This window comes from Schistocerca americana, chromosome 11 (assembly GCF_021461395.2).
Source record: "Schistocerca americana isolate TAMUIC-IGC-003095 chromosome 11, iqSchAmer2.1, whole genome shotgun sequence".
Classification (NCBI taxonomy): Eukaryota; Metazoa; Arthropoda; class Insecta; order Orthoptera; family Acrididae; genus Schistocerca; species Schistocerca americana.
Genome location: NC_060129.1, coordinates 143,027,092 through 143,052,560, shown reverse-complemented (window position 1 = coordinate 143,052,560; position 25,469 = coordinate 143,027,092). Strand labels below are relative to the sequence as shown.

The 25,469-nt window shown below is 40.4% G+C and overlaps 1 protein-coding gene across 4 annotated transcripts in view; it reads right to left on the bottom strand.

Annotated features, from left to right (window-relative positions):
• Positions 1 to 1,496: 1,496 nt before the first annotated feature.
• LOC124553777 (transmembrane protein 98-like) overlaps positions 1,497 to 25,469 on the bottom strand; it is a 78,579-nt gene continuing 54,606 nt past the window's right edge. For all 4 annotated transcript variants that reach the window (XM_047127716.1, XM_047127714.1, XM_047127715.1 and 1 more), the window contains 2 exons: positions 18,552 to 18,815; positions 1,497 to 10,459 (listed from right to left, as the gene is read on the bottom strand). In XM_047127716.1, coding sequence (XP_046983672.1) covers positions 10,361 to 10,459; positions 18,552 to 18,815 — 363 coding nt within the window. In that variant the 3' untranslated portion in view covers positions 1,497 to 10,360. The remainder of the gene's footprint in view (positions 10,460 to 18,551; positions 18,816 to 25,469) is intronic.

Sequence of the window (25,469 nt, the reverse complement as noted above, 5' to 3'; positions counted from 1 at the left end):
ACGTGTCACTGCTACAGAAATCATTGCAAAAGGGCACAAAATGGTCACAGAGGATTGCCAATTGAAAGTGTGTGAAATTGCTCACACTTGCCAGATGTCATCTGAAAGGGTTATCACATTTTAACTGAAGAATTAGAAATGAAAAAATTATCTGCGAGATGGGTGCTGTGACTCTTGATGCTGGATCAAAAATGCACAGGAATGGACATATTGGAACAATGTTTGGCCTGTTTTAGGAGAAATGAACAAGATTTTTTTGGTGCTGGTTTGTAACCACAGGTGAAACTTGTGTGCACTACTATATCCCAGAGACAAACGACAGTCAAAGCAGTGGAAACAAGCTGATTCTCTAGCACCAAAGAAAGCAAAGACAATTCCTTTGGTGGGAAAGTTCATGGCATCAGTATTCTGGGATGCAAAGGGGATTCTGTTTGTATATTATCTCCCACTCGACAAAAAATTACAAACTGCAACAAAAGATATGTGAAAAAAGGCCAGGTTTAGCAAGGAAGAAAGTCATCTACCATCAATAAAATGCGCGCCCGCACATGTGACATTGCCATGGTAAAATTACACGAACTAAGGTATGAATTGTTGCCACACCCGCCTTATTCCCCTGATATGGCTCTGTCAAGACTTCCATCTCTTCCCAAAACTGAAAATTTTTCTTGGTGGATGAATATTCACTCCAAATTAAGAATTGATAGCCAAAGTTGACAACTATTTTGCAGGCCTGGAGGAAACTCATTTTCGAAATGGGACCAAGGCACTGGAACATCATTGAACCAAGTGCATTAATCTACAAGGAGACTACCTTGAAAAATAAAAAAAGTTTCAGTGATGTAAGTACTTTTTTTCTATTCCATTCCGAGAACTTCTCAAACCACCCTCTTATTACGACTTTTTGTAAGGAGGAGGATCACTTTCACTGTTCAGTATAGAAAACCAGACAGCATTGAGAACATGCACAATTTTGATGTTGAAACGTAAAATGATGCGATCATTTGCGACAAGCGGGTCTCCATACACTGTGAATGCTGAAGCAGACTCACTCGATGTGAGTTGTTGAATAACAATGTGAAAATAAAGTAACTCGCAGAAAGGAGCTTTACAAGTAATGCATGCTGGCACGTACGAAAACCATGAGGCATTCAGGAATGACTTGTGCAAACTGAGCAATTGACACAGAAAGCTGACATTAGTTAACTTTTGGAGCAGCTATCAAAAGGGATGAGGTCACCTAGCCAATATGGCTCCACTTATCTATTCTTTATCAGGACAGCTGCTAAAAATAGTCTTTCATTTGAAACCAGTGTGGCGTGAGAAATAATAGCTTACAATTGGGCGACAGCTGTCTGGAGATATTTTCATTCACACAGTTTATTTAAACATCCTATTAAACAAGCAATGGCTAAGTTTCTGGTGGAGATGACATCAGTCCAAAAATCACAGTCTCCAAACTGTTTGTACAGGGGAAGTTACTTTGTACAACAGAATTATTGTTGAATGTATATGGTAGAGCTTTATTGTCTTTCATTACACTGATAGGTATCCAAGAAACCTTCTAACTTTAACACAGATCATAAACATGTTTATCTCTGAAAATAATTTCCATTTGTTGAATACGTTACGTCCTATACCTTGTTACTAAGATCAATAACATATGTAAGTTGCATACAGTTACGCAACAGTAACATGGATAAAATACAGACATGTAGCCAAGGTTACATTCCAATGTCAACATCTCATCTCACTACATATATTGTGATAATATATAATATAATATATATAATATATATAATAATACTTATTATAGCAATAATAATAAGTTACAACATGTTAGTATAATACAGGTTACATATATAAAAATAAAAATAATAATAATAATAATAGTAACAACAACAATTATACAATGCAAATACAACAGTAATGCCGATAAATGTGCAACTCATGCAAATAAAAAACCTGTGTACATAAACAAATTTTGTTTTGTTATTTGTTAATACTACAAATATGTAAATACATCATTTTCATTAAATGCACAGTAGTGGATAGTTCAAAATAAAAATTTAAAAGACATATTGGCCCTCTAAATGCATCACACTTGTACAAGAAAGTGAGCACTGTCAACTCGACTTTAACATGCGGTGTGATAGGCAACAGAGTCGGCATAATTTCACCTCGTCGAGCGTGTGTGAAAATATTTTGGAACAATTTTACAGTCAGTCAACATACGGCGATGTTTATTGTGTGTTTGAGGAAGACCAAGGGGAAAACAGAAAGAATAAACATTACACAAAAAAGTGAGAATGGCGACATTCTATATATACTGCTTGATGCGAGTCAAAAGCAGCAACTGTGTACATCTACATGTTGCAAGAACAATGAGGGAGTACCTGCAGCACGGAGAAGCAGACGGCAATAATAATAATAAAAATGCAATGCATACAAACTTAAAACTGGATATGTAAAAGAAACTTCCTTTTATATTTAATAATACTAATAATATTTAAGTACGTACACCATTTTCATTAAACCCACAAGGGTGGGTTTTATAAAACAAGATTTTAAAATACATGCTGCCTCCCAAATGTACCTGGACTGCCGAGCATACTATAGGGGAAGGCGGGTTTCTCACCCTGACTTTAGCATGTGGCACAACAGGCAATAGCAACGGCAACAATTCTTCTAGTTTCACTTCTTTGTGTGTGTGTAAAAAATTTAGGGACAATTGTAATATTTGTGTACATATGGTGATGCGTATCATGTGTTAGTGGAAGACCAAAGGAAGACATAAAGAAACACCAGACACACAAGTGAGGCTGGTTGCATCCTACCCATATCATTCGATGTGAGTCAGAAGCTGGAACTGAATACAGCCATGTCAGAAGAGGGATGGGGGACAACTGAAGCACGTGGAAGCAGAGGGCAAGGTCAAAGTATCCAACCTCCCTCTCCCTCTCTGCACAGCATTCAGAAGCAGAGAGAGAGAAAGTGCCCTCAATAAATGGGGGAAGACAGCATCTCCAAAATGTGGCTGTGGAGCCGAAAACAAACAACCCAATGTAAAGTGGAAGAACTTCCAGACTGAATTATGAGGGTAACTGAATTTCTTGCAGTGTCTGATGAGGCAGTGGAGTCTAGCTGTTGCTCAAGTGTTAAATTGTAACCAAGTTCAGTAGGTAATAGGAAAACTATGTTAGCTTTATTGCTGTACCAATATAACAATGGCAAGCAATGAAGACCTCATAACTTCATCTGTATGTGGAAATCTTGAGATTCCAGTAACTCCACTGTCAAAGAGAGATTTGAAAGAACATGGATTTTTCTAATCTGCCAACATCCAGATTTCTACTACAGTATACAGTTACACATGTGCTAACATTGTCTGTATTACTTTATATATTTTTTAACAAACCATTTTTCTTCCTCCAGTAAAATTTAACAAAATGGAGTTATGAGGTTTTCATTGCCTGCCATCAATGTTTTTATTAGAATGTACACCATATGACAAATTACAGACGGAAAAGTCCAAGACTTAATCCTCTGTTCTGTCAGAGGATGTTTCACGTTTTACCCCTAGCAATGGTTTGCCTTTGTGAACTGGCTAAGTAAATCATTTGAAAGGTGGAAGGAAGGCAAGGGTGTACCTGCTACACCAGGACCACAGCTAGGAAAGAACTACAGCGTTCAAAGCAATCTTCAACCTGATGACTTTCAAGTTGATGACAGTCTCACTACACATACAAGGGACAATTAGTAATGAAAGAGAAAAACTGAAATGAAACAGTTTATGGGAGGAGTTTTGTACATTAATAATTTTAGGTTGGTATCACTACGACGTGCTAAAAACAGTTGAAGGATAAAAACTTGTTTGTTTATAACTTTGATATTGCACGGTGTCTCTTCTTGAAGTTTCCACAGTAGTCTAACAACATTCAGTTATCGATTTTTTGCTTTCCGAAGGTGAAAATCTGGCTAAAATCTTTTCTTGGACGATTTTACAGTACAATGAATGTTGTACAAACTATGGATATACTTATAAAAGTGCGGAGCAGTTAAAAAATGATTTAACCTCAATGACTGATGAGCAACATCCTGGCTGGTCAGTTGAAGTATCAACCCCCTTCACTCGAAAGTTGCATTGATGACATTATTCGAGAAGACCAAAGTATTAGAGTTGAACGTATAGCAAAGACAATTGCAATAAGTGTTGGCACAGTTCATAACCTTGTCAGAAACAAGCTCAATTACAGCAAAACAAGCGCAAGATGGGTCCAAAAAGAGTTAATCCCAAAACACGAGGAAACAAGACTTAAAGTGTGTACAGACTCGATAGAATGCTATGGAAGGGAAGGTGACCCATTTCTAAACGAGATTTTTAATGTGTGATGAAGCTTGGGTTCACTCGAGGAGGCATTATGTGGAAAAAAGTTCAGCAACAACGATGTGGTCAAAATATTTGTGGAATGTGGCTCAAACAACAAGACAGACTTCTTTGCAACAGGTGCAAAAAATAACTAGTTCACTGCCGGGACTAGTGTATTAATATTGGTGGGGATTATGTTGAGAAGTACTAAAAGTCTTATTTTGTACAAACATACAGCTTCTTTTTTTATAATAATTTGGCTCTTTAATTATTTAATTCCCTCCTAATTGAGATAATGCAAAACCCTTCTTTTTTTTGTGGTCTTGTAGCTATGATGTGGGTAGGAATTTCTTTACAGACTGATTATGAAACGATATGTTAATTTTGTGGAAACACCTGAAGTATTTGTGACCGTAGACTCATCCAGCATATACTATTGGTGAAAAGTCCTCAGGTTTCCAGGCAGATGGCAGCATTAAATTATCGCGACATTTCGAAGAATGTCATACTTGTCATCTTCTGGCTCCTGGGGTTGCAAATCTTTGCACAGAACACTTTGAGGAGGTGGCCCTTCAAACTACCTACCAAAAACCCGAGCACTACTTCTGATATGTTGACAATGTTTTTGTGGTGCGGGAGCATGGCAAGTTTCATTCTCTATGGAAAAAGAGGAGAATGGTTGTCTCCCTTTCTTGACATGCTAATCAACAGGAAGGCAGATGGCACACTAGGTCATGGAGCATATAAGAAAATGACCCATGCAGACCTTTACCCATACACAACAAGGTGCTACCATCCAGCATAATGGCAGATTGTACTGACCACAGTGGTACATAGAATGCAGGTCACGTGTGATAAACGAAGCTTCCCAGCCGAAGGCAGTATTTCACAAATATGGGTTCAGAGAAGCACAGATTAGTAGCGCAGTTGATAAAAGATGAAGCAAACTGGGAAGAGGAGAAAGAAGACAAGATACTCACTTTACTTCATAACTTGGGGGCCTCTCTCGGCGCAACCTAAAAACTGTCTTATGACCACTGCGTAAGATGAAAGAGTGCTTTGGCTCTGTGGAAGACCCACTATAGCTGAATGTGGCTGGGGTATACAACATCTCTTGTGAATGTGGCCACCAATACATTGGACAAACGGTCTGTATCTCGTTTCAAAATATTAATTGGAACACCAACATCATGTAAATAGCAATTAGTTATCCGAACATTTATTATTGTGTGTTTACCAGTGTTTTAAAGAATTGTTTGTTTACTGTTTGTTTAATGTTGAGTGCACAGGTTAGTCATGATGTGGTCCAGTGATTATCTATGGATGTAGTATGTGCCAGGAAACAGTTGGCAGGAGAAGTCCGCGATAGTACTGTCAAGAACATCCCTGCATGTTATTCTATTGAAATACTATTAATTTTGTAATTAAATAAGTAGAGTCTGTATTGAGACTATGTACCAAGATTATGATGAAGTATTAACTAACTGTACATGAAGTTTGGTTTTGGAAGTGGTCTGCAATTGTATGCTAACATGATTTCATTGACTCAAATAAATCTGCTGGAGAGAAAAAGTTATTGGAAACATTTGAATTGGAATAGTTATTTAACCTTACTGGAAACATCTGAATTGGAATACTCATTTAATCTCTTAATTTCCTGTACGGACATTAAGATATTCGAGATTTACAGTATGTGGAATTTTCGTAACATAATGACAGTCAGTGCAATAGCATCTTTGGCAAAGGTAAATTCTGACTGGAGTGATTTCCTCTGTGATTTTGATGTTACCAGTTTTTCAAGTTACAAAAGATCTTGATATTCTCTTCCTACTGGTATAAACAAGCTGCATCAGAATAAATGTTAAGAGGAATATACATATTCAAATTATATTATGTAACAAGAGAAAGGCAAAAGACTTTTCGGTGAATTGTGGTATTGTTATTGGCGAAATGGTCATCAGCTTAAAAGAAAGCTATATATAGAGCCTCATCAATTGCAACATTACAAGGCCTGTATCACTAGTTCACAAAGAAAAATCAGTGACAGCAAAGTACACCACACAGTAAGGCCACACTTTTGACTTAGCATTATAAGGGAATCCGTGGAAATAAGGATTCACAAGAATCCAGGCAATAGCGACGAATGATACCAACTTAGTTTGGCACAAAATCCTGCATTAGCGACAATATGACAAGAACTTACTCAGCACACAAGACATATTCAGAATGCCAAAGAGGGCACACCGCTAGTGTAAATATTCTGACATCTGCATATCTTGACACCTCGGTATAAGATGGTGATTATGGTAATCTTTGAAATGTTGTGCTATTTTAACACTGTCTCCCGGGTGGAAACCTGAGACTTTTTCTCAAACTGAAATATTATAAGTTACAAGAAACTTAGTATCTTTCCAAGATATTCCTCTGTCTGTGAGGCAAGCAGACACGGAACTCCGAAACATGTGCCCTATGCAGAGGGAGAATCCTTCAGGGAAGTACACTGAGGAAGCAGCCAATTCTCATTTGTGAGACATTGCAGGACATACTGAGGTAAAGATGGTTTAAATCTGACAGTTTCATAAAAGAGCTATTGACAGTAAGTCTCACAGTGACGTTTGCCTTCTGTAGCAATGATCTGAGAACACCAGCAAAGTTGCTGGCAGCCGACTCTGACGTACTCTGTTCAAATAAGGGCGATGAAACATTTTCATCATCAGAATTCGAACAGAAAGGAGGAAAAAGGCAGTCACATTCAGTTCCTGACCACCATATCACATGCCGCACTGCCCGAAGAGCAAGGCCATGTAACGCTGAACTACACATGCATTCGTTACACTCGCCTACACCACAGGATAAATTTGAAACAATACAAGAGATTCACATTCTGCAAGAAAACATTTCACTGTCCACGAAAAAGGAAACGCTTCCCAACCGGATGGCTGAATGGCACCTCTCAGGCCTCTGTGCTGGCAATGCCTCTAGGCTTCACAGAAAAATTGGAGAGGAGCTACTTGCTACTTGCACAACTCTGCTGCTAACTACCGATTAATCTTCGAAACTATTTATCATTTCTGCCCATTTTGCTAAGGAGATTTTTCTATATGTGAAGAACAATAACACTGTATGAAGGACAGAATGTGTGAGCTCTGGTGTTGTACTATTTGACACTGCCATGCTTGCTGTGAAGCCAGCACGAGTGCTGCAATGTGGAGGCGTCGCCCGCCCGCCGAGGAGTTGTCCGTGTGCCCTGGCTAACCTGCTCTCGAATTACTGTATGTTTCCCACCCGGCAACAGGCAACGCATTCTTTTTGTAACAAAAATAATTTTGAATATATGCTCAAAACTTCAAACTGCTATATTGCTTCAGACACAGAATTGAAAAACTGTATGGGGATTGGCAGCTTCCTAGCAACAGAAGAATATTACAAATTTATACCACAGACTAATGTACTCCACAAAAATACACAGTTCTCAAACAGCATGATACACAATTCATTATTATTAGAGTATGTAAAGTAAGTGAAAAATACTCTAAAAATATACATATATTTCTACAAATATTTAATTACATCATTTACAAAATAAAGGAATGCCTCCTGCAGTCTTTTGGACAGATTAGGAAACTGACAAGACCATTTTATTATAAACCATTGCACATACAGGAAACCACATATAATTCCCTTCATCCTAAAGATACATCTGCTGTTTACATTAACTAATTTTCAAATTACTAGCAGAGAGATGGACAGAAAATGGGCAGAATGTGCATTTTCCTCTCCCAACAATGCAGACTGTTGCGCACATTATCTCTTGTTAATCGAGGTACTTTTTTAATACCAACTTTTGCAACACACTCAAGCAGTGAACAGTTTGTGCGTAAGTAACCAGGCACAAGCCATAAATATTAGTTACATAGATGAGGTCTTCTGTCTTTGAACGAAGCACTAAATTTTGTCTCTCTCTAAAAAATCACACGAACACTCTAGAATTTTTGGATAGTGGTCCAACTGGCAACAGAAGGCCAGGGTATCACGTAGGGGCCTCCATAAACTCTTACTAATCTGTCTTTCCATGTTACAAACTCTTTCAGTTTGCTCTTACAATATATCCCATTTCATTTGCTATCCCTGCATTCATCATTATTGTTAATAATAATATGTGGACACTAGTGCCAAAGGACTGAAACAGAGGTGATTTAATACATTTACTTACATATGGAGCAATTTGTGTCATCAACAACCCATTTGTATAAAAAAATATGTATTGCAAAAGAGAGATCTGAGTTCTATAATAGCCTGTGAAGAGTAAACAGCATCCACTGCCTTCAGAACTAATTCTAATATGAATAAAATACACATTCTGCAGGCAGTAAAAATATAATCACTGCTCGTTAGTCCTCATCCAGTCCTCGCCATAGCAAAGTCAAAGAACATTCCAAAGGTAAACTGATTGTGAACAACAGTGCACAGCTTACAGCAAAGTGTCTGCAAAAATAAAATCTGCCAAAACATGCAACCCAATCAATTAATTTTCATCAAAGATAAATGAAGACAGTTAATTGTAAACAGATATCCAACATTTGCATATCATACATTTATTAAAGAACTAAATATGCAGCAATTGTATCAATTACACGTGTGACAGCGAGTAAATGTAGTTCACATTTCAATCATCCTCCAACTAGCAGAAAATTCATTTTTGACAACACACAGACTGCCACATATTTTCTTCCTTACTCACCATTTGCACACGAAAAAATAACAAAGCTGACTCCCTGACAGTAAATGTTTCAAATGTACTCTTTCCATTGAATGTTGTGCATATATATCAATATCATTCATTCACTATGTCTGTGGTCTTCTGAACCAGTATACTGCATGAGCAATCTTTTAAATCTAAATAACTATGCTAATGGAAGACGGTGGATCAATTAGTTACATAAGTACATGACACTATACCACACCTTCACCAACCCGAACACTGCCTGCCGACAGAAGAGTATACCTGTGCCACCTGATGGCAGAACCGTGCAAAAAACCTCCATCCCACTCTCGTCACCAGGCACTGATGTACAAAACGTAACAAGGTTATTCCTACTAACTACACCAGTTTCTCACTTTTATCTCCCACATGCAGAAATAATTACATCATCTATGATGTTTTATATCAACATCTCCAACAACAACATTAAATTAGTACAAGCAATATGTATGTAGGATCACCCCCTCCCCCCTACCTTCCCAGAAACACATATGAAATGCTAAAATCTAAGAAACAGATTCTGAAAATAAGTTTATGCTTAGATATATTATCAAAAGAGTTGATATATACAAAACAGTATACATATAGCAAAAATACGACTGTTACATTGAAACAGTCATGGTGTAAGTAATATATTTAAATTTTGTTTTTGTATATAACAAAATTTAACATGTAAATGTACATCGGATTAAAAAGTAATTAATTACTGTGATTCTGGGTGTTTAGAAGTACTGTAGAGAGAAAAAAAGTCTTTGAGTCTAAACATGATTCCATATAAGAGTTTTGTGGAAGTGAAAGTAGGAAATGAAAACTTTTAAAGCACATTTCATTTCAGGAAGCCACTGTAGTCAGGATTACAGATTAAACAGAGTGTACAAAATATATAGTCACACAAATATATTGTTTATATATCAAATATGGGCAGGTTAAGTATCTATGCCTCATTTTCATTTTCTGCTACAGACGGTCTCAGAGATTCTTCACTCAAAAGGAGCTCTAAATAAATTCTGCCTCAATAAAACTGTAGAACCTCCAAAACACAGTCAGAGCTCTTCATTAGGCACTAGAGTTGTAGACATATTCAATTTTGTGCAGCAGTGAGAGACTGCACCGAGATTCTGTTTTTGGGCAAGTGTCTGGATAAAACAGCTCCCACCTTACGTGGAGTGCGCACAGAAAAAGGATATTTTGGGGAAAAGAGAGAATGCTGTAGAGGTGGTGAAGCGGCCCTACAGAGGGGTGGTGGACGGTGGTGCCGGCGGGCCCGTGCCCATCACACTCTGTATGCGAACTGCGGCCTCCTGGGACAGCGCCGCCTCGCGCAGTACCTGGAAAAAACACATGTGTGGCAGAACTTAGCGCAACAGATTACCACAGGGTCACAGCCCAGAACAGCGGAGTCACGACTGACAAGTTTTAAACTTGGCAATGAAGATAAAATAATTTGTTATTTACCCACAAAAAGCAGGATTTTGAATAAACATTTGGGAGCTTAAGTGAAATCAATTCCTGTTCAGTGCTATTTGCCTTAATAGCTTACAGTGAAAAATATATGCAGAATATACAGGGTGCATGGCAACATGACTTTCTGATATCAAAACACAATAAAATCCATTTTATGAATTGAGGGGGTAACATAACACTTTGCTTAAAACTTCTGGGCTGATAGGCCGTGGTAGAAGTATAAAACTCTCCCCTGACGTTTCATCTCCAACTGCAGCAGACATCCTTGGAGGTACAGCAGCGAACAGTTCGCTGCTGTATCTCCGAGGATGTCTCCTGCAGTCGGAGACGAAACGTCAGGGGAGAGTTTTATACTTCGACCACGGCCTATCGGCCCGGAAGTTTTAACTGAAGACAATACCGACTGTGAAAGCCTACATTTGATAACACTTTGGGTGAAGTGATGTGTTATTCCCTCCATCTCTCTAACCGACAAAAGAAAGTTGTGACTGTGAACAAGCATTTTGTTATTTTAGTAATTAAGCGTTTCTTTTGGGCCACATACTGTGCAAGAAATTTTGTTTCTTTTGTGCTTGCCAAGAGAGTGAAAATGGATACAGCATATCCGCCAGGCAGGGCTGATGGGCATCTGGATTCCTGCACACAGAGACAGCTGCTCATCACAAAAATGCCACCCCACCTCGGAGATTCACTGCAGACCACAGAACTTCGACACGCATGACAATGGTCGTGACGTCATTCATCGAGGGAGACTCTTAGGAGACAGACCGAGCTAAATGACAGAGGCAAATATGTACTGTGAGCTTCATTAAAGCTTTGCTGTCGTAAAATCTAACACGAAATGTAATAAAGTAGGTGAAATCCATATGCGATAAAGAAGTTGCAGGTGAATTTATTTTGTAGTGACTACTGTACGAGCTTTTCAGCTGGGATGGACTTGGCATCTTCGAGAATGGAGTTGTTGCCTCAAGACAGAGCAACATGATCCAATCAAACAGTTAATACAGATAAGTAATGGTGATCACAAACACTCGAGTCCACTTCATACGACACCTGAACAACGGTAAGTGCATTACTTTCCAGAATCAGAAGTTTTGATTTTTTTTTAATAATACAGGTATGAATCTAATGGTTTGTTTTATAATTTTGAAAATCTATCAGGTAGGTGGTGCCCCCCATTGGCCAGGTGTGGCTACATAACTTCCTTGTTCGACACGGGCACCATTCAGGCAGTCGTAGCAGGGCGGGAGCAGTCTCATTTGACAGATGACAGGGTTGTCCTCTTGCAGGTCAGTCACCATCACACACTGGAACAGTAAGAAGTGTGCATTTGCCACCGAGGTCTATTTTTCGAATGGACAATCTGTGATCGCAAGGAAGCGCACCTTCCGAAATCACCTCAATGTAGCCCTGTTAGGCCATGTCCCAAACTGGAAATCAATTATTACACGGGTTACTACATTCGAGTACGGCAAGACAAAGAACTGCGGTCCGTCGTCTTGTCGGATCATGTGAGAACACTGAGGCAATGAGCTCCAATCTTGCAATCCTCACGGTGTTCTGCATGCAGACATCATCTGCCCCCGGACTTTCCTGTCACTCACTGAGCCGAATTCTTCACGCTGCCCTTCATTACCATCCGTACAGGTTGGCGATCATGAAGGAACTCTCCAAATGTGACTTCAGTTCTTGGAAGAATGAATGTGAGGCACTTCTCAAAAATGTCATGAGGATGCTTTTCGTGCTGGAGTTGGAAGTCGTGCGCGCGGGCGGGCGGGCGTGTGTGTGTGTGTGTGTGTGTGTGTGTGTGTGTGTGTGTGTGGGCGCGCGCGCGCGCACGCGCGCGTTAGCGGGCGTATGCGCTGAAAGCTATAAGTGAGTGTCTTTTAATTGTGCCTGTCTGCAACTTGGTGTGGCTTCTTTGCAGTAAATAGCAATGTCTTTTCCTACGTTGTTGATATTCCTACCTAAAGTTTCCACTGTTTGGTTAAATGAAGGAGAATATGTTAAGAGATGGTTCAGACTACATAAACACTATGGAAGAGGCGAAAAATGAATTCATAGTTCCACCAATTACTAGATCAAAATTTTACAATTCAAAGAACAACAAAATGACTGTAATAGATTAACATTCCTGCTGACTTACTGATGAATGCTGGAGATCAGGTGAAAGAACTATACAAATTTGTGTCTTGAAGGTTTGTAATCTTTGATGATGACTGAAAAACACATTTACATCATACTTCTATAGAATATGACCAATCCTGTCAGAAATGCTACCTGTGTATCGCAAATAGGCTGTAGACTTTGGTGGATTAAATTAGTAGGTGACCTCGCATACAGAGATGGAGGTTTTTGGTTAAATTCTACAGACAATCCTGCTCCTTCCTTGGGCAACCAACAGAGGGACAGAGTTAATGTTACCTCACTCATTGGTTATTTATATTCTCAACTGATAACTTCTGACTCTGGTCGTCTCTTGTTGTGTGGAGGTACTAACACCTACTCTGTGTGTGTGTGTGTGTGTGTGTGTGTGTGTGTGGGGGGGGGGGGGGGGGGGGGGTGCGTGCGCGCTATCTTTTCCACATGTGATCTGCATATCAAGGCTTGCTTTAAATTTCCTTGCACAGTGTTGAAAATTGCAGGGTATGCACTTGTCAAAATACTGGCGATTATTGAATTATGTTCTATATATCATGCGAAACTTAACACGTAACTGCACTGCTTTGCAGATGTGGAAAGCAAAGTTGAAACTTTTGTTTCCTTGCTGTCCTTGAAGTTGAACACTGGAAACTGCCTTGCAGATGGGCAGTGTTGCTTTATGAGGGTAACTGAAAAGAATCTGCCACTAAGAAGTGCTACAGAGCCCACAATGTAGCAAGATGTGTTGTTCTGTGTAACAATGTCGGTCTGATATACAATGCTTTCTTCTGATGGTAACTGTTAGTCACAGCAAGTAAGAACACGCAAAAGTAAGAAAAATATTTAGCACTTGTATAGCCCTTGGAGAGTGTACAGTTCAGCTCATATTCCTGCTACTAATGCGCAATTACTACAGGAATCAATTCTGTTTGCGAATGTGCACAAGTGCAATGCTTCTATCCACACTCACACAATAACAAATCCGTGTTTCCTTCAGTATGCTTCCTTCTAGTTTCTCGTGGTAGTTAAAATGTTGTAATGGAGCCATTCTCGTATTTTGAAAATGGTCAATGTAAAGTGAGGTCTTATGAAGAATTTACAGCCCTAGAATATCTGTCTGACATTGAAGATGGGTCGGATTTTGTCAGTCTGGATGATAATCTTCTTATAACTGTAAATGATCTGACATCTGCAGAAAGTGATAGCAAGCCTGAGACTATTATGATGAGAATATGTAATTCAAATAATTATTTGGAGGATGATGAACTTCTTGTTGACATCCTGGTAGTACAAGCTTCTGAAACAGACCCAAATATACAGAAAAATTGAACAATTTGGAAAATGCAAAGTGCTTCATTTGTAAAATGAGTATTTTAGATTAAAAGGAAACACCACACTGCCCCAATCAATGCTAGAGTTCTCTAAACCATATCAGTTTTTTAATTTTTTTTACTAACAAATTAAAGGAAAAACTGCGGATGAAGCTAATCTTTACAGCAGATTAGATAATAAACTAAATATTAGATCATCTGGAAACACTGTTATTTGCCTTGTATGCAGAATTCCAAGAGACCAGAATTCTACAAGATCCATTTTGACAGAAATTATACCTCTATTGATCCAGTTGTATACCTATCCAAGATAAAGATTCTGTATGCAGGAATGACCCAAAGTAATGGAAGACCAAACTATAAATTTCAAAATAAACAAGAGTTGAAGAAAGAGTACTTGGGTATTCTGAGTAATACATTAATACCATTGACAAACTGGACATTTCCTCTGTTTTGAATAGAGACAACAGCATTATCTGATTTCTGTCTACTTTTGTGAGTAAGCTGCAAAAAATCTGAAGGGAAAAGATTGACTAAAAGAAGAGAGACTGCAGAATGGTACCATGTCCTATTTATTAGATAGCAACTTTGGCAGATACCACGGAAATAGTAGATTCACGTGGTGGTATTTACAGTTATTTTTCCATCTGATTGGTATAATTGCAATAAGTTCATGGATTCTCAACAGAAGGATAATTACTGAGGAAAGAGCAGCAGCGTTGCTAATGAACCTGAAGAACTGAACTGACTCAAACATTCTGCCAGATTGGCCCAAGAGCAAAAAAGTGAGGTAGACCAGCTAACACAGATCAATAGAGATCAACAGGCTTACATATAAGGAATCATCATTACTTGCAAAGGATGTAAGATCAGATGCCTTTAATGATTGAATAGTGTGGAATGAGAACAAAACAATGTGCAAATGCCCAAACTGCAAATGCTATACCACAGTGAGAAGCGTTAAGTAAACTTACGTTCAAATAAAGACAAAAACTACTTTCCTACTCTCCATAGTACACTATGTGATCAAAAGTATCCAGACACCCCCCAAAACATACATTTTCATATTAGGTGCACTGTGCTGCCACCTACTGCCAGGTACTCCATATCAGCGACCTCAGTAGTCATTAGACATCATGAGAGAGCAGAATGGGGCGCTCCGTGGAACTCACGGACTTCGACCGTGGTCAGGTGACTGGGTGTCACTTGCGTCATACATCTGTATGCGAGATTTCCACACTCCTAAACATCCCTAGGTCCAACATTTCTGATGTGATAGTGAAGTGGAAATGTGAAGGGACACGTACAGCACAAAAGCGTACAGACCAACCTGGTCTGTTGACTGACAGAGACCGCCGACAGTTGAAGAGGGTCGTAATGTGTAATAGGCAGACATCTATCCAGACCATCACACAGGAATTCCAAACTGCATCAGGATACACTGCAAGTACTATGACAGTTAGGCTGGAGGTGAGAAAACTTGGATTTCATGGTCGAGCTGCTGCTCACAAGCCACACATCACGCCAGTAAATGCCAAATGACGCCTCGCTTGGTGTAAGGAGCATAAACATTGGACAAATGAACGGTGGAAAAATGTTGTGTGGAGTGACAAATCACGGTACACAATATGGCGATCCGATGGCAGGGTGCGGGTACGGCAAATGGCTAGTGAATGTCATCTGCCAGCATGTGTAGTGCCAACAGTAAAACTCAGAGGCGGTGGTGTAATGTGGTCATACTTTTCATGGAGGGGCTTGCACCCCTTGTTGTTTTGCGTGGCACTATCACAAGACAGGTCTACATTGATGTTTTGCACATCTTCTTGCTTCCCACTGCTGAAGACCCATTCGTGGATGGAGATTTCATCTTTCAATGTGATTGAGCACCTGTTCATAACGCACGGCCTGTGGCGGAGTGGTTACACGACAATAGCATCCCTGTAATGGATTGGTCTCCACAGAGTCCTGATCTGAATCCTATAGAACACCTTTGGGACGTTTTGGAATGCCGACTTTGTGCCAGGCCTCACCGAGCGACATCAATATCTCTCCTCAGTGCAGCACTCTGTGAAGAATGGGCTGCTATTCCCAAAGAAACCTTCCAGCACCTGACTGGAGCTGTCATCAAGGCTAAGGGTGGGCCAACACCATACTGAATTCCAGCATTACCGATGGAGGGCGCCACGAACTTCTACGTCATTTTCAGCCAGGTGTCTGGATAATTTTGATCACATAGTGTAGATGAATGGAAAAACTAGTTGAAGCCGACCTCGGGGAAGATAAATTTTGGATTCTGTAGCAATGTTGGAACGCGTGAGACAATACTACAACTTATCTTAGAAGATAGATTAAGGAAAGGCAAACTTACGTTTCTAGCATTTGTAAACTTAGAGAAAGCTTTTGACAATGTTGACTGGAATACTCTCTTTCAATTCTAAAAGTGTCAGTGGTCAAATACAGGGAGCAAAAGGCTATTCACAATTTTGTACAGGAACCAAATGGTAGTTATAGGTGTTGAGGGGAATGAAAGGGAAGCAGTGGTTGGAAAGGGAGCGAGACAGGGTTCTTGCCTATCTCCGATGTTATTCAATCTGTATATTGAGCAAGCAGTACAGGAAACAAAAGAAAAATTCAGAGTAGGAATTAAAATCTATGAAGAACAAATAAAACCTTTGAGGTTTGCTGATGACATTGTAATTCTGTTAGAGACAGCAAAGGATCTGGAAAAGCACTTGGATGGGATGGGCAGCGTCTTGAAAGGAGGATATAAGATGAACATCAACAAAAGCAAAACGGGGATAATGGAATGTAGTCAAATTAAATTGGGTGATACTGAGTGAATTAGATTAGGAAATGAGACGCTTAAAGTAGTAAGCAAGTTTTGCTATTTGGGGAGCAAAATAACTGATGATGGTTGAAGTAGAGAGGATATAAAATGTAGACTGGCAATGGCAAGGAAAGCGTTTCTGAAGAAGAAAAATTTGTTAACATCGAGTATAGATTTAAGTGTCAGGAAGTCGTTTTTGAAAGTATTTGTATGGAGTAGCCACATATGGAAGTGAAATGCAGACAATAAATACTTCAGGCATGAAGATTATAGAAGCTTTCAAAATTTGGTGCTACAGAAGAATGCTGAATATTAGATGGGTAGGTCACGGAATTAATGAGGAGGTACTGAATAAAATGGGGAGAAAAGAAATTTGTGGTACAATTTGATTAAAAGAAGGGATCATTTGAAAGAAACATTCTGAGGCACCAAGGGATCACTAATTTAGTATTGGAGGGCAGCGTGGAGAGTAAAAATCGTAGAGGGAGACCAAGAGATGAATACACTAAGCAGATTCAGAAGGATGCAGGTTGCAGTAGTTACTCGGAGATGAGGAAGCTTGCACAGGACAGAGCAGCATGGAGAGCTGTATCAAACCAATCTCTGGACTGAAGTCTGCCCCGTCAGCGTGGCAGAATGCCACGCCAAGGGGCCTGGGTTCGATTCCCAGCTGGGGCAGGAGAATTTGCCCGCTTAGGTACTGGGTGTTGTGTTGTCCTCATCATCATTTTATCCCCATCTCCAAAGCGCAAGTCACCCAATGTGGTGTCGAATGCAGTAAGTACATGCCCTCGGTGGCCGAACTTCCCCGAATGGGGGACTCCTGGCCCACAATGCTGTACACTCATTTCCATTTCTGGACCAAAGACCACAACACAAATATTACTGATGTTTAAAACTTTACCATCACTGAGATGGCAAACTGATAAAATGTTTTTACCCAATTATTAGTAAAAAAACTATAAAAAGACAACCTGTATACCCCACTCCAAACAAATACAAAAAATACCAGTTATTCAGAACTAAAATACAGATGTCATGCAAATGAGTCACCTGATTTAGATGGAATGCCAATTTGATTTTACAAAGAGTGTTCTATGGCACTGTCCCCTTATTTAGTTCATATTTATCATGAATCTCTCATCCAGCACAAAGTTCCAAGTGACTGGAAAGAAGTGCAGGTGACTCCTGTATATAAGAAGAGTAAAAGAACGGACCTGCAAAATTACAGACCAGTACCCCTCCTTCAATTTGCTGCAGAATCTTTGAACATATTCTCAGTTTCAATATAATAAACTTTTTTGAGACTTCATGTGCATCAATCAGCGTGGTTTTAGAAAGCATAGCTGGTGAGGAACACAGGTTTCCCTTTACTCACATGACATACTGTGAACTACGGACGAGGGGCAGCTGTTCTTGATTCAAATTCTGGAATATTTACTTTGTCTTCTGTAGTGAAGGAATTTTGGAAGGCCGTGTTTAGTAACTCTGCTTTGGTAGCACTGTCGGCAGATAGTATTTCCATTGCTATTGCACAGAGAAGCACTGACTGTGCCCCACCACTGCATACTAAACATATGTCTATTTATACTGTGGCAGCCACTGCGCTCCCGCAGCTGCCCCCAGTACAGGCCTACACCTCTAGCCACTACTCACCAGGAGGTGCAGGTCGATGTCGGCCAACGCCTGCGCCAGCCAGCTGGGAGTCGCCGTCCCGCCCGTATCTACTCCGCCCCCGGCCGCCGCCTTCCTCTTGCGCCGCCCCGGCACCCCCGCACCGCCACCCGCCGTCACCAACAGCGCCAGGTGCGTTACAACGAGGGCGAGTGCAGCCGCACGTGCCTCCAGCAGGCGTGCGTCGATCGGCGGGTAAACAGCACGCACCACGTCGTCCACCCGCGGAGAGATACGACGTGCCACCTGCCAGCAGAAGCTGTGTAGTAAATGCCGGCAAATTTACAGATTAAATCGCATGCAACAGTTGAGAAATGCCACAATTACCACGTCTAACAACAGAAAAACCAGGATGGATGAGGAACGTCCTATCCGCTATCCTCCCCACCCCTCACATAATGGTATTCTCCTGCCACACAAATCTATATAATGTTGTTGTTGTCGTCGTCGTTGTTGTTGTCTTCAGTCTTGAGACTGGTTTGATGCAGCTCTCCATGCTACTCTATCCTGTGCAAGCTCCTTCATCTCCCAGTACCTACTGCAACCTACATCCCTCTGAATCTGCTTAGTGTATTCATTTCTTGGTATCCCTCTACGATTTTTACCCTCCACGCTGCCCTCCAGTATTAAAGTGGTGATCCCTCGATGCTTCAGCACATGTTCTACCAACCGATCCCTTCTTCTAGTCAAGTTGTGCCACAAACTTCTCTTCTCCCCAATTCTATTCAATACCTCCTCATTAGTTATGTGATCTACCCATCTAATCTTCAGCATTCTTCTGCAGCATCACATTTTGAAAGTTTCTATTCTCTTCTTGTCTAAACTATTTATCGTCCACGTTTCACTTCCATACATGGCTACACTCCATACGAATACTTTCAGAAACGACTTCCTGACACTTAAATCTATACTCGACGTTAACAAATTTCTCTTCTTCAGAAACGCTTTCCTTGCAATTGCCAGTCTACATTTTATATCCTCTCTACTTCGACCATCATCAGTTATTTTGCTCCCCAAATAGCAAAACTCCTTTACTACTTTAAGTGTCTCATTTCCTAATCTAATTCCCTCAGCATCACCCGACGTAATTCGACTACATCCCATTATCCTTGTTTTGCTTTTGTTGATGTTCATCTTATATCCTCCTTTCAAGACGCTGTCCATTCCATTCAACTACTCTTCCAAGTCCTTTGCTGTCTCTGACAGAATTACAATGTCATCGGCGAACCTCAAAGTTTTTATTTCATCTCCATGGATTTTAATGCCTACTCCAAACTTTTCTTTTGTTTCCTTTACTGCTTGCTCTATATACAGATTGAATAGCATTGGGGAGAGGCTACAACCCTGTCTCACTCCCTTCCCAAACACTGCTTCCCTTTCCTGTCCCTTAATTCTTATAACTGCCATCTGCTTTCTGTACAAATTGTAAATAGTCTTTTGCTCCCTGTATTTCACCCCTGCCACCTTCAGAATTTGAAAGAGAGTACTCCAGTTAACATTGTCAAAAGCTTTCTCTAAGCCTACAAATGCTAGAAATGTAGGTTTGCCTTTCCCTAATCTTTCTTCGAAGATAAGTTGTAGGGTCAGTATTGCTTCACGTGTTCCAACATTTCTACGGAATCCAAACTGATCTTCCCCGAGGTCGGCTTCTACCAGTTTTTCCATTCGTCTGTAAAGAATTCGCGTAGTATTTTGCAGCTGTGACTTATTAAACTGATAGTTCGGTAATTTTCACATCTGTCAACACCTGCTTTCTTTCGGGATTGGAATTATTATATTCTTCTTGAAGTCTGAGGGTATTTCGCCTGTCTCATATATCTTGCTCACCAGATGGTAGAGTTTTGTCAGGACTGGCTCTCCCAAGGCTGTCAGTAGTACTAATGGAATGTTGTCTACTCCCGGGGCCTTGTTTCGACCTAGGTCTTTCAGTGTTCTGTCCAACTCTTCACGCAGTATTGTATCTCCCATTTCATCTTTGTCTACATCCTCTTCCATTTCCATAATATTGTCCTCAAGTACATGGCCCTCGTATAGACCCTCTATATACTCCTTCCACTTTTCTGCATTCCCTTCTTTGCTTAGAACTGGGTTTCCATCTGAGCTCATGATATTCATACAAGTGGTTCTCTTTTCTCCAAAGGTCTCTTTAATTGTCCTGTAGGCAGTATCTATCTTACCCCTTGTGAGATAAGCCTCTACATCCTTAGATTTGACCTCTAGCCATCCCTGCTTAGCGATTTTGCACTTCCTGTCGATCTCATTTTTGAGACGTTTGTGTTCCTTTTTGCCTGCTTCATTTACTGCATTTTTATATTTTTTCCTTTCATCAATTAAGTTGAATATTTTTTCTGTTACCCAAGGATTTCTAGTAGCCCTCATCTTTTTACATACTTCATCCTCTGCTGCGTTCACTACTTCATCTCTCAAAGCTACCCATTCTTCTTCTACTGTATTTCTTTCCCCCATTCCTGTCAATTGTTCCCTTCCACTCTCCCTGGAACTCTGTACAACCTCTGGTTTAGTCAGTTTATCCAGGTCCCATCTCCTTAAATTTCCACCTTTTTGCAGTTCCTTCAGTTTTAATCTACAGTTCATAACCAATAGATTGTGGTCAGAGTCCACATGTGCCACTGGAAATGTCTTACAATTTAAAACCGGGTTCCTAAATCTCTGTCTTACCGTTATATAACATGTCTAAAACCTGTCCGTATCTCCAGACTTCTTCCATGTATACAACCTTCTTTTATGTTTCTGGAACTAAGTGTTAGCTATGATTAAGTTGTGCTCTGTGCAAAATTCTACCAGGTGGCTTCCTCTTTCGTTTCTTCCGCCCAATCCATATGCACCTACTACATTTCCTTCTCTCCCTTTTCCTACTACCGAATTCCAGTCACCCATGACTACTAAATTTTAGTCTCCCTTCACTATCAGAATAATTTCTTTTATCTCATCATACATTTCTTCAATTTCTTCGTCATCTGCAGAGCTAGTTGGCATATAAACTTGTACTACTGTAGTAGGCATGGGCTTTGTGTCTATCTTGGTCACAATAATGCGTTCACTATGCTGTTTGTAGTAGCTTACCCGCACTCCTATTTTTTTATTCATTATTAAACCTACTCCAGCATTACCCCTATTTGATTTTGTATTTATAACCCTGTATTCACCTGACCAAAATTCTTGTTCCTCCTGCCACCGAACTTCACTAATTACCACTATATCTAACTTTAACCTATCCATTTCCCTTTTTAAATTTTCTAACCTAACTGCCCGATTAAGGGCTCTGACATTACACACTCCGATCCATAGAAAGCCAGTTTTTTTTTTTCCTCCTGATAATGACGTCGTCCTGAGTAGTCCCCGCCTGGAGATCCGAATGGAGGACTATTTTACCTCCGGAATATTTTACCCAAGAGGACGCCATCTTCATTTAACCATACAGTAAAGCCGCATGCCCTCGTGAAAAATTACGGCTGTAGTTTCCCCTTGCTTTCAGCCGTTCACAGTACCAGCACAGCAAGGCTGTTTTGGTTAGTGTTACAAGGCGAGATCAGTCAATCATCCAGACTGTCGCCCCTGCAACTACTGAAAAGGCTGCTGCCCCTCTTCTATATGATATTGTCTTCCTTTTCACTCCAGCACTGCTCCAACCCCTTGCTTCATTGTTCTAGTCCTTGTAATAGACCAAGATGAATACCTGTCCCATACATCCTCCCATCACCACCACTTACTCTAGTCCGGTCACGAGCATCATGTATACCTTCAATGGCAGGGCTCCCTGTGAAAGCAGTCACGCGATCTACAAGCTACACTGCTACTACTGTGCTGCACTCTACACGGGCACCCGACAAGCTGTCTCGGCAAACTGTGGTTGAGAAAAGGCTGGACCAGCCAGATGCTGAGCAGGCTACCAACAAAATGTTCTCCATTTTAATGACTGCTTCACAGCCTGTGCCATCCGGACTCTTCCTACCAACACCAGATTTTCTGAATGCACAGGTGGGAACTCTGCCTGCAGTATATCCTACATTTCCGTAACCCTCGAGCCTCGACCCTCGTTAGTCATTGTCCTACGCCCACCTATCCCCTACCCTGTTCACTAGAGGTGGGTCAAACGGTTATTCTGGAGTAACCGTTATAACAGTTCCAGTTATTCTTTGATAACCGTTATTTTTAACAGTTATTAATAACTGTCAAGTTATTTTTCGCTAGCGAATACTGAATACTCCGATGGGGCTACAGTTAAATAACGACATAGTTGGAATCCTTCAGTTTAGTTATCAGTGTAACTGCGAGTAGTGTGAAATAGCAGGAATGTCGAATGAATCGTGTCATAACCTTAGCTGATGAACTCTGGGTACATTTTAGTTGATGTTAGAACGATTATTAGTGTTTCATATCATACGTATGTAGGTTATCGGTCGCTATTAGAAATATTATCTTCGCAGCTGCAACAGAAAGTACGCGGAACTTCGTCACAGCACTGTTTAAGTAAAATGTTAACAATGTGCATTTTTAAGTATGAAGTAATATGTAAACTGAATACTGTAGGTTAAATTCGAAGCTTAATTTCCTGTGCTGCTCACTTAATAGAATAAGTGTAGAGCCTTGTAATACAACAAAAAATATACGTAATGTGACGGATTCATTTACTCCTGTCCTGTACAAGATAGTCCTATTGGGGAAAGTGTGAGTACGCTAATCCAAGTTTTATGTGAGATTTGGAAACTGCTCGATTTCTCCAGCTACAGCATGTTTATAACTTATGACGACATGCAGATCGAAAAGGTTGACAGTGTTACATTCCTGGGACTACAACTCGATAGTAAGTTCAGTTGGGAAAGGCATACCACAGAATTTATGAAGCACCTAAACGAGTCTATTTACAGTGAGAATGATGTTAGATGTAGGAGACATAAATATAGAAAAGCTTTCCGCTACACCAACAAAATCTGCAGGAATCCGACACTTCCCTTGAACAATATAGGTCAACCATATACCAAAACACCAGTACCCACAACTGAAAGTATGAAAATTGGAATCAGACATTTCCCTTGACCTACGTAGGTCAACCTCATATGATGATACCAAAACATCAACACCTACAACTATGAAAATCGGTATCGGTCATTTCTGGTGACCTATATAGGTCCACCACAACTACTGATGCCAAAAAACAACACCTACAACTGCGAGAAATAAAACCAAAACCACAACCCCAACAATCCACAAATCAAACATCCCTACATAAATTAAAACAAATTCAATACTCCATAAATACACACACACACACACACAAAAAAAACAACTCGTAAACACCGTGCCGTAATGACATTCACACACCACAACATCTTTACGTCAGACAGGTGGAATCAGACGCTTCCATTGACCCCTCCTTCTACTCTTTAGATGAATATCTTAACAGAGACTGATAGACCAGCTTAGGTAAAAATTCTGCTATATTTCAATTTTGACAGCACTTGGTCGCAACAGTCATGCTCGAGTATTCTGTGAACGATAAATTTATTAAAAGTGTGTAACTGTGTTTTATTCTGTAAGTGTATCAATTCTGTAAATATTAGCAGTTACTGTAATATATTCACATATTTTGACAATCTCCTGACAAATGATGAGGATAATTATTATATTCAAATGTATTATGTTATACTTTCTAACATCATTCGCGATGTCCAGCAGCTATTTCCGAAGAAGTACGAAAATATTTGTTCGCTCCAGTTGCTATCCTTTCTGGAAATATCACCGGGGTCCAAGACTGGAGTCACTGTGTCAGGAACACAGACACACAGTTATTCCGCTACCAGCTTCCATGTTACCTGTAGTGGTAGCCCGATAACTGCCAGAGAACGAGAACTGTGAGCCAATAACGACAACTGCCAGAGGAGAATACCGATCTCTGACAGTTATTTCCATAGTCGCTCGAATTCCTTATGGTAACTCTCCTTGTACTACCCGTCCAAGGTAAATTAACACGTAAGGCGGTGGCTCAAGGGATCGACTGTACTTGTTAATGCCTGCACTGCAGCTCCTATCAGCCACTGCTCGGACAAACTTTATTTAATTGTTTGTGCTAAAAGTAACGAAGGCCCACGAAATAGTACACAGTTCTTATCAACAGATGGCGCGCAGTCTCACAGTTATTCCCATGGCCTATAGAATGCCTTCCAAATGCGCAGTACGATCTTTGGTCAACAGATGGCGTGAGGCACTGTTGACACTTGACAGTTATTGAAATAACTGCCAGAATCAGAGGAACGGTTATTGCAGTAACTGTTACTTCTCAGTAACCAGCTATTTCTATCAGTTAAGTTATTTTTTACCACCTCTACTGTTCACACACTGGCACTACACAGTTCCCTATTCCATCAAGACACCCAGTCTTTTTACTTCTCTCCTTTGTGCTCCCTCCTGTCAAACATCCCAACTGCACCTAGCTGCCCTACCCTCTCTCCAACTCGTACCTGTATGTTCCCACAAGTGGCACTTGACAATCCCCCACCCCTACCCTCACATTCCTTCCCGTCCCTGCCCCAGTCTCACCTCCTCCTTACCTCTACCACCCAGATTGCTTCTTGATGTGTCGACAGAAGTGCCGACACAGTGTTATTTTGAGGGGGCCGATATGCACGCTATAAGCTCACGCAGAATATCGTGACGTCTGAAACAGGACGCTCAATGAATGCTATAAAGAAAAGTACGTTGCTTTTGGAATACTTAACTTTAATCCATCCTTGTTGTATACATCGTTCTTGTTGAGACATGCTTTAGACGATAATTATCAATTGCTATGTAAGGCTAATGGCGCCTTGCTAGGTCGTAGCCGTGGACATAGCTGAAGGCTATTCTAACTATCTGCTCTGCAAATGAGCGAGGCTTCGTCAG